The sequence below is a fragment of the Corylus avellana genome, chromosome 5 (assembly GCF_965113065.1).
Source record: "Corylus avellana chromosome 5, dhCorAvel1.hap1.2, whole genome shotgun sequence".
Classification (NCBI taxonomy): domain Eukaryota; kingdom Viridiplantae; phylum Streptophyta; class Magnoliopsida; order Fagales; family Betulaceae; genus Corylus; species Corylus avellana.
Window position 1 is genome coordinate 26,044,952 of NC_142494.1, and position 14,600 is coordinate 26,059,551.

At 36.8% G+C, this 14,600-nt stretch overlaps 2 protein-coding genes across 3 annotated transcripts; one reads left to right on the forward strand and one right to left on the reverse strand.

Moving 5' to 3' along the window:
• The first annotated feature begins 1,587 nt into the window (after window positions 1-1,587).
• ATSRL1 (PRP38 family protein) lies at window positions 1,588-8,852 on the forward strand. Of its 2 annotated transcripts, XM_059594353.2 has the most exons (5): window positions 1,588-1,825; window positions 2,402-2,785; window positions 5,395-5,475; window positions 6,894-6,965; window positions 7,611-8,852. In XM_059594353.2, exons 2-5 carry the CDS (start codon window positions 2,498-2,500, stop codon window positions 8,481-8,483), a joined length of 1,314 nt encoding a protein of 437 aa, XP_059450336.2. In that variant the 5' UTR covers window positions 1,588-1,825; window positions 2,402-2,497; the 3' UTR covers window positions 8,484-8,852. The 2 variants fall into 2 exon arrangements, with proteins under 2 accessions (XP_059450336.2, XP_088373089.1); XM_088516963.1 differs by lacking the exons at window positions 1,588-1,825; window positions 2,402-2,785 and having other exon boundaries at window positions 5,397-5,485.
• A 673-nt stretch (window positions 8,853-9,525) lies between these two features.
• LOC132180451 (Endomembrane protein 70 protein family) lies at window positions 9,526-14,580 on the reverse strand. Its single transcript, XM_059593277.2, has 8 exons — window positions 14,327-14,580; window positions 13,306-13,346; window positions 12,620-13,205; window positions 12,396-12,533; window positions 12,135-12,291; window positions 10,770-11,254; window positions 9,929-10,179; window positions 9,526-9,842 (listed from the first exon to the last, which is right to left on the reverse strand). The coding sequence occupies exons 1-7, from the start codon at window positions 14,473-14,475 to the stop codon at window positions 9,960-9,962; spliced, it is 1,776 nt and encodes a 591-aa protein (XP_059449260.1). The 5' UTR covers window positions 14,476-14,580; the 3' UTR covers window positions 9,526-9,842; window positions 9,929-9,959.
• Between the last annotated feature and the right edge of the window lie 20 nt (window positions 14,581-14,600).

The window sequence follows — 14,600 nt, forward strand, 5'->3', positions numbered from 1 at the left end:
TACATTTGATTTTATTTACTGTAATTTCTTTTCCTACATTAGTTTTATTATTCCCTTTATTTCCCTGTATGGTTTTATTTATGCTTGTAATAAGGCTTACTGGTTCAAACCTTTGGGTTGTGGATGTGAAATTTATCCTGGCTTTCAAGTCGAGGAGGATGAGTATCGGCTTGTGGGTTTTGCTCTCAAGGCCGGAGAATAAGTATCGGCTTGGGAGTTTTGCTCTCAAGGCCGAGAAATAAGTATCGGCTTGGGGGTTTTGCTCTTAAGGCCGAGGAATAAGCGCTACCTATGCATTAGATGGTGTTTGTTTGATGCAGATCTGAGTTTTCAACCTGATATTTAGTCATAGGTTAGCGGATGCTGTGTTTTGGTTGATTTGGTCTGTTGTTGATGACTGTATCTTTAGCTTCGGCTATGATTTACTTCATAATTTTTTGTTCTGTTTGTAAGAGCTTTAGGCTCGCAACTTTTATTAATGAATTAATATGATATGTTTCAAAAAAAAAAAAAAAAAAGATTTTATTTTTAGGAGGGGGAAACATTGACAAAGTGACAAAAATGTCCATGCTTAGGCACATGCTTGGCTTTTGCAAGCCCTGAATAAACCATCTTGTTAATGTATTGATTGAATTTTGATCCTTTATTTACTAAGGTTGGATTTGTTTTTGACAAAAATTGGTTTTTTAGGGAATATATTTTTGGGAAAAATGATTTCTTTTTTATTCTTTGATTGAAACCCTGAAAATAATATTGAAAATTTTTTCATTATGTCAAATCCCGTTTGCTTGTAATTTTTTTTTTTTTTAAAAAAAACAAAACAAAAAAACACCCATAAAAATCTCTATATGAAAAGAGAAGTGATTGACAGACGATCGCTGTAAAAAGAGAAGATTATGACAAAATAAAGGAAATGGCGGTCGAAAGGCAGAGGAGGCAAAGTTTTCCTCTATATATGATAATGGATGATTATGTTGTTCCGAAAGAAGGGGAAACAAGCTTCAGAAAATGATGTACGCGCTCTTCGGGAGCGTGAGTTATTTTCTTTCCTATAGCGACAAATTTATTGTTCACTAAAAAATTATTTATTGGTGGCCAACATTTTCCGTCCATATCAAACAACAAAAATTGGCAAAAGGAACTGAAACAAACGCTACCTAAAGAACATTTGATCTAGCTGTTTAGGTAAAGATCGAGTGAGTAACTAAAGACCTTTTATCTTTATAATATTTATTTATTTATAGAAATAGAAGTATTACTTATTATTATTTTTTTTATTTTTTTTTTTAAAAAAAACTATTAGATTACAAAATTATGATCTAAAACCTTAAACTATAAAAGATTATACATAAAACCACCTTGTATAAACATCCCTCTGTAATGTATGAGTGAAAGGGAGATTATATTTATTATTTTTAGTATTTTGTGTTATAAAAAAGATTGCACTTCCTTTTGGTTCTTTTGGCTCAACAGGAGTTTTGACTAATTGCTCTCGGTTTCTTGAAAAGAACAACCCCACCCCCCCCCCCCCCCCGCCACAAAAAAAAAAAATTAAAACGCCTGTCACGCGCGAGCCGAGACGTGTGGGTCTTTGGTCCGGTTCTTGATAGAACCGGTTGGGTACTATAATCCGTAGGGCGATTGACCATACTACTGTTCCTTTTCTCTATCGCCTTCAATGGTGACGAAAGCCAAAACCAAAACCAAAACCAACTGAGCCAAAACTGAACGGCGTTGTTGTTAGGGTTTACTGCCCGTGCCACATCCTTTAACGTCATCGTATAAGCCGTCGCATTAGCCTCCACCGACTCAGTTCTTCCAATTGGTGCGTAAGCTTTATGATTTCATACCCAATCTCTGCAGCTTTCTCTTTGAATTTGCTTCTCTGTTTGTTTATTTGTTCCAGTATTATCGTATTACTGTTTCAGTTTTGAGGATTTGCAGCTCAATTGTTGGATTATGGCTTTTCGATCTTTGTGTTTTGATTTCTAGGGTTTTTAATATTACCTCTTCGTCTTCTTCGTTTTTTTTTTTTTCTTTATTTATTTTTTTTCTTTCTAGTCCTGTTGCTTTTGATTCCTTTGCCAAAGCTTAATACCTTTTGTTAGGCTGGTTTTGTGTAGGTTATATTTGTGTGTTCTCTCGGATTCTAGATAATGAAAATTACTCGGGAAAAAATTAATTGAAGATTAATATTTCTAAATCGTTTTTTTTTTTTTCCCCTCTGGTCTAAAATAAGGAGAATATAGCTAAGAAATTGAACTTCAGCCTCAGTGGAGTGGGGTTTTTTGTATTTTTTTTGTTTCCCATTTCATTGATTTCTTGGTAATTTCTGTTTTTGGGTTCTGGTATTTGTATTCATTCGGGTGTCCTCATTAGTTGTTGACTTCTTTTGTCACAGGAATGAGACGGTGACGCTTCCAATTTACCGTTATTGCTGAGAATTATAAATTGTCTTCGTTCTGTAAGTGTGGGTGGATATATTTCATAACCAATAATGGAGATACAGACTTGTGGCAAACCAATTGATTCTTTGCTAGAAAAAGTCCTCTGTATGAACATTCTTTCTTCTGATTACTTCAAAGAGCTTTACCGGTTAAAGACATACCATGAGGTGATAGATGAAATTTACAATCAAGTTGATCACGTGGAACCATGGATGACTGGAAACTGCCGTGGTCCTTCAACAGCGTTCTGTCTTCTTTATAAGTTTTTTACTATGAAACTCACTGTCAAACAAATGCATGGCCTCTTAAAGCACCCAGATTCTCCTTACATTAGAGCTGTAAGTAGAGCCTTTTCGTATCTATGTTTCACTTTGTCTATTATGATTAGTCAAAGAATTGACAGTACTGAAATGATTTGCGTGCCTATATGTCAACATGATATATGCGTCTTTGGAGTGTCATTTGAATAAGAGGAAAACCATCTAGCTAAGAAATATATTTTCTAGATTTTTTTGTCAAATTCATATTTTCATTTTAATAGTATTTATCATCTACATAAAATTACTAAGAAATTTCCATGCACTTGTTTTGACATCTTCTTAATGTGGGTTATATAAAATCTGAAGTTGCTTTTTGACTAATTGTTTAGAATGTCTGATCTATGTTTGTGATTCTAGAGGGCTCATTTAGGTCTAGTTTTTCCTTTGCAATAATGAATGCTTTTTCATTGGGATTTTATTAGTAATGAAACTTTAATATTTATTTTTTGTTGTGGTAGTGAGTTGTTCTCCACATGTATTTCTTCCCCACATTGCTTACTTACTAGGTAAAATTGAGCATTATAAGTAATTCTAGAAAAGCTTCAAATTGACTAGCCATTTTAGAGTGATAGTGCAAATGTGGCTAGTGCTTTTTCTTGGATCTGTGCCCCACATGTAATTGGTTTTCTTTGTCTCTATATTTTTCACTTGTAAAAATGGGTTCTTTCTGGCCGTAGTACTAGTAGATAAGGGGTTTTAAGGTAGATATTTTGGGATCAGTTACGAAAAGCTAGGAAAATAGGATTAGGTTTAGGCTCTCTATAAGGGTATGAAAGATGGTTGTGATGTGGGGTTGCTAAGAGGAAGGGACACAAGTTGAAACTTGAGTTATGGGATATGAAGAGTATATGCTTAAACAGTGTTTGGAAGATTAAACATGTTTTTTATTTATTTATTTTATTTTTTATAATATAAGTTATCGAAATATCATTAAAAGTGTAAGGCACGCCCAAGTACACAGGAAGTATATAAGAGAAAACATAGATAAAAAAGAATAAGAAAATCATGATAACTAAGCACTAAAGGATAAACAAAAGTAGTTGTCCAAAGATAAAGAGTATAAAAGAAAAAAGACTCTAGTTCCTCCAACATCCTCTCACGGCCCTCAAAATTTCTATCATTCATTTCCCTCCAAAGATACCACAAGAGGCAAGAAGGCACCATCTTCCACACAACACCACCACACCACCCCTAGTACTGGTGTAGTCAACCAACAAGCAAACGAGTCAATTACATGGCTAGGCATAACCCAAGACAGCCTAGAGCGGCGAAAATTAAACATGTTTAAAAAAAAAAAAAAAAAAATATTGGTTACTATGGGCTACGGTTTTAAGATTAGGATGTTTAAGATCTCGATAGCAGTTTAACGAGGGTGATGGTGTTTAGATGGGGTTTTGGTTGTGGTTTAAAGGAAAGAAGAAGTGCAGGAAATTATTGTAAAAGGGTGATGCAAGAGTAATGTAAATTTCTTTAATAACTAATAAAGTTTTGTTAGAAAAATGAGACACCTTAAGTATAGTAGGATTATACAAAAGGTTCACCTAAAGAATACATGCAAAATTCAGATGATCTATGAAATCTAAAAATTGGATGCTTCGAGAACAAGCATCTATGCATACAATGATCACAAAATTAAAGAAACTAAGCTGGGTCATTCAAAGCTTAAGACCAGAAAAGGTCCTGTTGTTTTTCTCCCTCCTAAGAATCCCCATTGTAAATAGAGGAGTAGCATTCCAGGTTGGTTCATTACTATGTCCCCTCAACATACCCTTCCAACTAAAAACACATCAATAACCTTCAAATGCATCGCCCACTGAACTCCAAATAAAGCAATAGGTGTTCAACTGATTCTTTACTAGACTTACTCATACAAAACCAATTAACAAGAATCATATTCCTTTTGATGAGATATCCCGAGTCAAAATCTTCCACTATGCACATTTCCAAGCTTAAAAAAAAAGGCGACCTCCTTAGGGATTTTAACAGCAACCTTTTCTTGGATTTTGCTTTGCCATTTGCTTTTCCAATGAAACAACACCTGATTAGATACTCTCAAAGCCTCGTAAATGTATGGCTAGGATTATAATTAATTTAGGGCTATGATTCAATTATACTTGGATTTTAGGGTTCTATCCTCTTATAAATAGAGGTTATGAAACGCTAAGGACACTTGAATTTGTGTTCTATATAAAGTTTCCTTTTGACTTCTAGGTTCTTTTGAGAACCTAGGGTTCTTGCTTCTCTTAGCACCGTAAGAGGCTCTTTGTTTGTTTTTCTATAGAAACACAACTTTGTCTTCGCTATCATATTTTTGTTAAGTAGGTTTCATGTATATTAGAACTACTATTCGTCGTATGCTCTTGTTCTTATAACTTTTAGATGCCTCATCCATTTGTGCTTTAAAGTTGGGATCAATTTTATATTCTTTCTGACATTGTAGCCAATTTTTATTTTTATTTTTTAATGAATAGTAATTTATTAAAAAGAAAGGGGCATTGTAGCTAATGTTATGATATTCATTATTTTCATGTACATCATATGTTAATATAGTGCTTACAGTTCATCTTAGCTTTGAGCTTGTTATGCCTTAGAATATCTGGGACTGATATGTCAAATGTTGGTTGCAGGTTGGATTCCTGTACTTGAGATATGCTGCAGATCCAAAGACCTTATGGAGTTGGTTTGATCCATATGTTAAAGACGAAGAGGTATTGAAAGGTGTTATGCTGCTTTTATCTATTGGCATATGGTATTTTAGTATTTCATATTTCATTAGAATTTAAGGGAGTGTCTTACTTTCTAAATTTGATTGAATTTATTGAATGGTTGCTTTCTTCTAGTGTGATTACATGCTTTTTCTTTTGCTGCAAAAAATGGTAACTCTTGAAAAGGAAGATGTATTTCTTGATCTCTTTCCTTAATATAGCAATTTTCTTGTCAATAGACCAAAATGTCAAATGTATAGAAAAAAAATTAAAAAATTAGATAGATTTGTAATTTGAAGTACATGAAGAAACCTGGGCAGTTCTACAATAACTGCCTCAGTTTAACAGGTCATAAAAAACCCATGGGGTTTGGTTTGGTTTGATAGAGTCATATGCTTAAACGATCTAATTAAAGACCTGGACTGATCTAGGCATTGGTTCGCTGGCTTTAATAAGGTGTTGAGCCCCCATGGCAAGGTTTTCAATGCCTTAAGAAGAGGTCAGTCTTTTTAGTTATCATTAATGTAAATCCTTACCTTGAGACTTTTTGTTAACTTCATAAGGGAAGCAAGATGGTTCCAGCTCTAGTTCTCTATTCTGATTAACGGCACTCCCAATTAATTTTTCAATAGATCTCGTGGTCTGAGACAAGGTGATCCTCTATCCCCTTTCCTATTTGTGATTGTTATGGAAGTTCTAAGTCGAATGATGCCAGCTGCTGTGAATGGGGGTTTTATCTCAGGTTGTTTGGTGGGGGCTGGGAATGATGATTCATTATCTATCTCTCATCTCTTATTTGCTGATGATACCCTTATTTTCTGTGGAATTGCACCAGATTATTTCGTTATTTGAGATGTGTTCTCATTTGTTTTGAAGCTGCTTTAGGGTTGAAGATTAATTTGGCGAAATTGAATTGGTTCATGTTGGTAATGTGCTGAATGTGAATGGTTTGGCTCGTATTCTAGGTTATAGGGTTTTGTCTTTGCCCATGAAATACTTGGGCCTTTGGGTGCTCCATTCAAGGCAAAATTGAATTGGAATACAATTATTGAGAAAATGGAGAGAAGATTAGTGGGCTGGAAAAGGGCTCTACTTATCTAAGGTGGTCGGGTAAAGATTTTCAGGCTCATTTGCTGGACTAGTTTGAATTCAACTAAAAATAACCTCTTATGTCCAATTAGCTCTCAAGGCTTCTGCTACGTTATCTTTGGGCTGCAAGTGTTGGTTGATCTTATCCAACTATAAAAATATTGCGTTTTTTTCTTTTTCTTTTGTAAGTAAATATCATTTTCACCATATCTATTTGAACTGCCAGTCTTGTGATAACTGTTAAAACACTTACTCAAATTCAATGGAATTAGTTATTTTTCTTAATATAATCCTTGTCCATTTTATAATAGAATCATGATATTGTACTTCAGGAATTCTCTCCTGGATCCAATGGAAGAATGACCACGATGGGTGTATATGTTCGTGATTTGCTTCTTGGACAGGTTAGGTGTGCTTAATATTTCAAATATCAGTGTGCCTGCTTCAGCACTTTCTTCTCTACTCTTGTTTGACTTTATTGAGCATTGGTTAATAATATCCAAGATTCATAAATAATTACTTACTTTGCATACCACAGTCTATTGAATCACTTGATATTGGAATTCCTGAAAATAAATTCTTAAAACTTAAAGTAAGGAGAATACAATAGTTAGTATTTCTAAGTTAAACTGAGATCTTTTCATCTTCAGATACTTTCTTCTAGAATCTTGATGTGCCAGAAAATTCCAAAAAAACAGATACAATGCTGCTCCCATGTTTTAATGTAACAGCTTAATGAGGCACTATAGATGTCTGTGGGCATAAGTCCAGCCTTCTTGTCCTACAAATAATTTGTAAAAGAACGAGCTTAAAAGAGCAAGATGTGGCTGCCTTCTTTTCCCTTCAAGTCTCATGCCAAAGAGAAAGAATTGTGCACTCCTGTGAGGTCTTGTAAAATAAGGTTACAAAATGAATTGCAATAAATTTTAGAGTATTTGTATTTGATATTCTACCTTGCAAGTTTTTACTAAACATCTGGACAGAATCATGGCTTGTCTTCATTTCCAATTTGGTGGAAAAGTGAATTAACACACTTCGTGCTCTTGCAGTACTACTTTGATACCCTTTTTCCCCGCATCCCTGTTCCTGTAATGCGCCAGGTTGTATCGAATCTTGAGAAGTTGAACCTCCCCACTAAGCATTGTGGTGTAACTGGGGATACTACCCGGCATGGATCTGATGACACTGCTCGTCGGCCACCCTCTGTCAAAGCTGCACTTTCTGTCTCTTTTGGTCAGCGTGCTCCTCATCGTGCTTCTACCAGGGACTCCTCACCTGTTCGTCGTACCATAACACCTGCCTCTCATGATAGAGCCAGCAATGATGATCTGCAAAGATCTCCCCGGAGCCGTCGCAGCCAGAGTCGTGAATACTCTGATAGAGATTATCCAGACAGGGATCGAGACAGAGATAGAGACAGGGATCGAGACCGATATCGGAATCGAGAAAGAGAAAGGGATCTGGAGCAAGATCGAGAAAGGGACAGGGATCGGGTTCGAGATCGAGAAAGGGATAGGGATAGAGAGAGGGACAGAGTCAGGGATAGAGATAGGGACCGGGAGAGAGATAGAGAGCGGAGTTATGATTATGATCGGAGGTCCAAATATTCTGAGAGGGAAAGCAGAAGGGAGCATGAGAAGAGCAGCCATGATGATGGTAGGCATTATCATAGTAGGAGTAGAAGTAGGAGCAGGAGCAGAAGTCGGAGCTTGCAAGCTGGCCTTGCACAGATTGATCGTCCTTCAAGTCCACAAAGAAATGGGAGCAAGGAGAGGACATCGGTATCTAGCAATTTGGCTAAACTTAAGGATCTATATGGTGATTTAGGCAATCAAAAAGGCGACTCTAGCATGGAAAGGATTCCTACGAGGGATAATGGTGGTGAAGAAGTAATTAGACTCGGTGGTTCTACTTGGAAATAGTGTGAAGTGGTTCTCAGGCAAATTCCTGTGGTATCAAATGTGTTATTGACGTCTTTAAGGAGTACAGCTCCTTGTGTTTGGATCAATAAAGCAAACGCCTTCATGACTTGGACCCTTTATTCTCTCTCTCTCTCTCTCTCTCTCTCTGAGTAGATGTAGATTGAGGGATGCTATCAATACCAGCCTTGTATTCCATGTGTGCTTTTGCAAGGCTGGCTGCTGTACATTAGTTGTTATTCAGTTTTTGTTTTGCGTACTGGTTACATTCTATTTAATGCTTCATAATTGGATAATTGTTTGGGAGACTTCTGTGGAACATGTAATACTACATCTAACTGATTAAACGTGGATGACTACTTTTGACTTTCATGTTGTGCTTAGATTTTGTTTCCTCAAATTTTTGTGTTTTAGCACTAAGCATGCCCTGAGGGCTGACCTGGGAAAGGCCAACGGGCCAACCAGCGATGTAGAATGGAACTGTTCAAATGCTCTACCAGTTCGGTATCCCATGTCAAAGCTGGAACTGGGATAGATGAATGGTGGTTTAAATGCAGGCTTTGTAAGTTCCCACGAGGAGCTGGTTTGGCGGGAATCTGGTTCCCCCATCCTTTCTGGAAAATCAGAAGCTTGAAATTGTTGAGAGTAATCAAATGAAGAGTGCTACCAATACTCTTGTACTAAAAATTATTATTTAATAGGGATAATTTTTAGTGTCACGTTAGAGCGAGACAGTAGCCATTTATTTCTCCTTCTATATCAGACTTTGGATATTACTGTGTTGCGCCAAGTATGACATAGGAATAAAAAAGACTGTTTTAGTGTTTTTTCCTTTTTAAGGAACAAAAAAAATGTGGATGACAGGGAATAAAACAGATTATTTTTTTAAAACCACACTAGTTTGCAATGGAAGCTTTCTTTCAACGGAAAAAGAAAATAACTCAGCCCACCAGTTAGGCAGTACTGACTTTGTTTTCTTGGTGTTCCTTAAGAAATGGAATATTGAAAATGTAAAAGTAAAGAGGACTGCATCGACCCACATATATAACAAAAGGAAAAAGGATTTGTATAGCCATACCCATGCAGCTCATACGACGATTTGAACAAGTTAGGAGGGTGTCGAATAAAATGAAAAGAATATATCAGAACCAATTTTGGAGGTAAGCATAGGAGTCAGGAGAAGAAGAAGTTATACAAGGTGCCGCTTCAGGTAAGCAGTACAAGATTCTAAGGAATTCTACAGTCCCACTAGATCTCCACTATAGATGCTACCACATTGATAGATTGTGTCAAATCAATCCCTGAAGATTCGAATGATAAGAAACTTGGAAGACAAATCTGTCGCATTGCTTCAATCTTCTCCTGTAATATCAGAAACATTATAATGCGCCTTTCATAGAAGGGGTAGCTTTAAAAAATAGGGCCTACTAAAGGAAAAAGCACACCACCTGTTGAACTTTAGGGAGACCAAGTGCCTTCTTACTCGCACTTGATAGAGCGGTATATGTGACGGACAAAAAATAAGGCAGCACGGAAACCGACAGCCCCAAGCATGAGAAAGAAACCATAGCAAATGCAAGCCATGTACCCAAAGAAGAACGAGGTTTGCATGAAACCTGACATATCTGATCGTGCATAATAGTAGTACAAGCAGTAGCCATAGATGAACAAGCCAGTTGATCCACCACAAAGGAAAGACCTGAGTGCGTAAGAAGTATATAGATGTCAAACACAACCCCTAACAGGAAAATCTCTCTGAGTTGGATCATATAATGCTCCCTGAGTTCCATTTGCATCCAAATGATTTTAAGTGTACAATTACTGAAAGAGGTAAACTACAAGCAGATCTTCCTAAAGATCCAAGCTTAACAAGGTAATATATTTTGCCTTGCCATGATATCATTAAGAAATTAATTAAAAGTAAACACACTGAAAGTTATTGGACAGTGCATATGCTTCTATCCGGACTAGGGCAATTGAGCTAAAAGACTGGTCAACACGCAAACTTCTATTCAAACATATTATAAAAGCAACACTAGATTTTTAGTTTTAACCTCTATGTCACCACCAAACTATTGATGAGCCTGTCTAAGTAACTTTAGTTATAAGAAAGCAGGCAGTAAAATCTGAGAAACTAACAAGAAGCATAGCATTGCTGCATGCAACAGAACACGCGGATTGACAATGAAAACACCCAATAAAACACAGCACGTACTACAGGTAGGAGATATTTTGTGCTACACATGATGCAGAAAGAAAATATCAGAAGCCTGAAAAAGAAAATAATACCTCCACCACCACTCATGGTCTTCGGCAGCAAGTTGAAAATACGTCAACGCCACAGTGATAAATGCAGTGACAATCAAGAGAATGATGAAAACTATAAACAGAATGCTGTAAATGGTGTAGATCCGGTGACCCCATACACTAGCAAAGATGTAGTAGAGTTCAATATAGATAGCACTGAAAGGCAAAAACCCTGCCATTGCCATCTGAGGAAGGGTTTTACGATACCAAGGCAATGATGGGATCTCCCTAGGAAATTTTGCAGTGCGACATGGAGCTTGAAACTCAGCCTTGCTATTCTTTCCAGCAATTCCACCCAATACTAATAAAGGTGAAGTTACAAGAGTCCATATAAGAAAAATCACCACAATTGTTCCAAATGGTAATGCTGCAGTGGAACTGTAACCAATTGCAACGGTATTAAGAAAGCAGAATGTGAGAAACAGTGGTCCGCAGAACAAGCTTCCAGTCAATAACAAATTTCTCACCTGTCATGACAAAAATCATAACTGTTAAATGTAGCATCTTTCCAACTAAGGCTTCTCGTTTCCACAAGGACAGTACCACTGAATAATGTTTTACTCAAGAAAATAATTACCATATGTAATTAGAATTTAAATTATGCATAAAAGATTGAAGACTATGCTAATTTTCAGATATTTCTAATCAAGAAAAACAAGGAACTCAAATCCATTCAAGTTGGAGAATAGAATTAATAAGTTCCAGAGCTTAGTCAAATAGGACAATATGAAGGCTTCTATATTCTGACTTTTACTCAGTCCCTTTGTCCACTTTTTACATGAACTGAAATGCACTCCAAGGACTACATTACTAGACCACCATTTGAAACTTCTTATGTTTGGGTCCCATTTATCACCCAATAAAATCTGATCGCCTTTTTTGGCATTTTGTATAGTTTTCAATGAACAAATCCAAAAACATTGTGAATGAAGCAATCCAAAAATCACAATTATCATGATAACAAATTAAAAGTTAGGATATTTCATGCACTGGAGAAACGACTTATCCTGCCCATTGCAGCGATGGCTCCAGCTTTTCTTAAAGGTGCTATTCAAGATGATAGATTTGCACATTAAATATGAAGGGTCAATCAAATTCATGGGACACACAAACTAGACATTAGATTATTCATCCCCTTCTCCCACCCTTAATTCAAGAAGGCAATTTAATTCAAGACTCAAAACCTCCAAGCGACTTCTGTTTGGAATAAATATCGTGAAACTAACTAAATTCACTATTCAAGACATGTCACTACAAAGGAGTCCCAAGAATATGAACCTCAAAATGGACCACCTATAAAATGATCTATATAAGGGACAAGAAAACAAATAATCCATTAATACATACCCAGTTGTTTCCTTCTAGCTGGCAATAGAAAGAGGCTGCAGTATAGCCCGCAATCCCAGATGTAAGTGCATATATGACGACAAGTGCCGTGAACAAAGCTCCGCGATTATAAGGATAAAATACACCAACTAGTGCAAGCATAAAAATGAAAATGGCACTGAAAACAAGTGCACATAGACAACATTACCAGGTTGCTTAACAAAGAAGTTAAAACAAGCTTAATTGCACTAAACATTTAAGAAGAGAACTTCTTATGCTTACAGAGTAAATAGCTGGGTGCCAGAACCAAGTGATGCTGCAAACAATGACTTGTACTTTGGATACCTGAATACATCACCATGAATGTACTTCCAACCAGTCTCCTCTTGGTCATCGGCTGCCTCCTCATCATGAGCATACCTTATACAAATAAAAGTGTAGACATTACCTTAGGCAATGAAAGGTTTGACCCATGTACTAATTAACAAGTAGGAGATGGTTCTTACTTAACAAAATCATTCTTAAGGACTCGCATGAGAATCGTGGCAAGGAATCCAGTTAAGAGGAGAACAGTCACGCATGAATTTATTATTGAAAACCAATGGATTTCCAAATGATGAGGCAACGAAGAAGATTGTGAGTACTTCTCCATCCTCTTCTCGAATGGAATATCTGTTTCCTTCCATTTGACTGAGTATGTCAATTCCAGATCAACTTCTTTGTCCTCGGTCAGGTCCACAAGGGCATCTGGATCACTTTTTGCAGTAATCTCAATAACACGATCCTTATTGTAAAACACCTCGAAATGAAGATGCTTAAAGAGGTAATACTTGTACTCGCTGGGGTCATCTTTTCCTTCCTTCTCAACTTTCCCTAAGAAACCCCATATGGGCAAGTCGTCATAGTACATTTGGAAGTAGTAGTCCTTTAAAACTGCAGTCCGAAATTGAGAAACTTCTTCCTGTGTCAGCTTCTTTTTGCAAACAATCTTAGATTCTTTGTCTCTTTGGAATTCGAGTTTGTAGGGGGCAACAACTAATCGATCCCCATTCAGCACTTCCCCAAGAGCTTCTGTCTTTTCTTGCAGATGAGCTGCAACCAACACCCATCAACACAAAAAAGAAATAAGAAAGAGAACTTCCACATTGGATTTAGAGCATTTGGATGAAGAGAAAGATGAACATGCACAAACCTGGGTAACAGAAAGGGAGATCAAAATAACGGTATGTCTCACTGTTGCATTAAAGAACAAACAATAACATAACAACGTCAGCCAGTGTGAGAAACAAGCTACGACAAAATCTGAAACCAGCTACACAATAATCTCAAAATTATCTTCCAAATATCAAAATAAACATTAAACTCCAAATTGATTACGGTCTTCATTACATTAGCATGATCCTAGTTTCCTACATATAGATGGGATCGCATAATTTATTCCATTAATCAAACATGTACGAAGCCAACAAAAAATGGGGAAAAATGAGTGAGAATGATCCAATTTCAGGATAAACATTTCAAAACCCGAAACCTCAATCTACTAAACAAAATGAGGAACCAGTAGAGAACGTGTATTTAGGCATCATTTCCTCAACATTTTAGACTTATTGCTTTCAAACGAAAAAATTGGTTAGCTTGTTGTTTTGCCCCCTTGAAATATCCAAAATACTAGGCATTACAGTGTAGTTAGTGCTACTCATAATAAAATATTAATCTACTCAACCGATCTTCTACAGAAATTCGCCTATCTCAGGTTCTATCATTGAATTGGAAACTTAACAACACAAAACGGCAAGCTTCCAATTTTCATTCCTTCTATTTCCAAGCAACCAAACAGAGTTCATGTAACTAAAAACACAACCAAATCGCCGTATATCTGCAACGAAAATCCACTATTCATTATAAGGCTCCATGGATTGCACAGAACCGAAGCACTGACACAAAATTCAGAATCCCCATCCCCAATCCCCCGGTTCGGTTGTTGTACACGCAGACGCATTTGGAATTGAATTCGAATTCTATATCCCAGAAAGGCAAGAATTTTAACTTCCACGGAACTGATATCCCAAAAAGTTCCAATTCAATTGATTGGACTTTTGTGCGATCAAGTCCAAATCCTCGCGGGAAATGAAATCTTAAACCGAATCCAACTCAGTGCGAATCGAATCATAGAAAACAATAAATAAATAAATGAAGAAATTGATTGAATATACCTGGGATTGTGGAAGGGTCCCACCTTGTTAGCGTAGAGAGGGACGCCCTCCCCTCCTTTGTAACGGTGATCGGACGCGTCCGATCTCACGTGAGTCAGGCTGCAGACGATCACAATGGCCACAAACAAACACGCCATTATCTTGCCCATCGAGAGTCAGAGAGAGAATGGCTGAGTCTGCTATGTGCAAAACCGGGGTTGAAGAAGTGTTAATGATAAAGTGGGGGAGGGGAAAGAATGTAGACGCTGGATTTCCCACGCGCCTTTTTGTGGAG

What these genes read in the sequence shown, in the direction of transcription:
- ATSRL1 (XM_059594353.2), top strand. Translation starts at nt 2,498, where the DNA reads ATGGAGATACAGACTTGTGGCAAACCAATTGATTCTTTGCTAGAAAAA. An exon ending in ATTCTCCTTACATTAGAGCT is followed by an intron (nt 2,786 to 5,394) that starts GTAAGTAGAGCC and finishes TGTTGGTTGCAG; the next exon opens with GTTGGATTCCTGTACTTGAG. An exon ending in CATATGTTAAAGACGAAGAG is followed by an intron (nt 5,476 to 6,893) that starts GTATTGAAAGGT and finishes ATTGTACTTCAG; the next exon opens with GAATTCTCTCCTGGATCCAA.
- LOC132180451 (XM_059593277.2), bottom strand. Translation starts at nt 14,475, where the DNA reads ATGGGCAAGATAATGGCGTGTTTGTTTGTGGCCATTGTGATCGTCTGC. An exon ending in CTTAAGAATGATTTTGTTAA is followed by an intron (nt 12,534 to 12,619) that starts GTAAGAACCATC and finishes TATTTGTATAAG; the next exon opens with GTATGCTCATGATGAGGAGG. An exon ending in AGCTAGAAGGAAACAACTGG is followed by an intron (nt 11,255 to 12,134) that starts GTATGTATTAAT and finishes TTGTCATGACAG; the next exon opens with GTGAGAAATTTGTTATTGAC.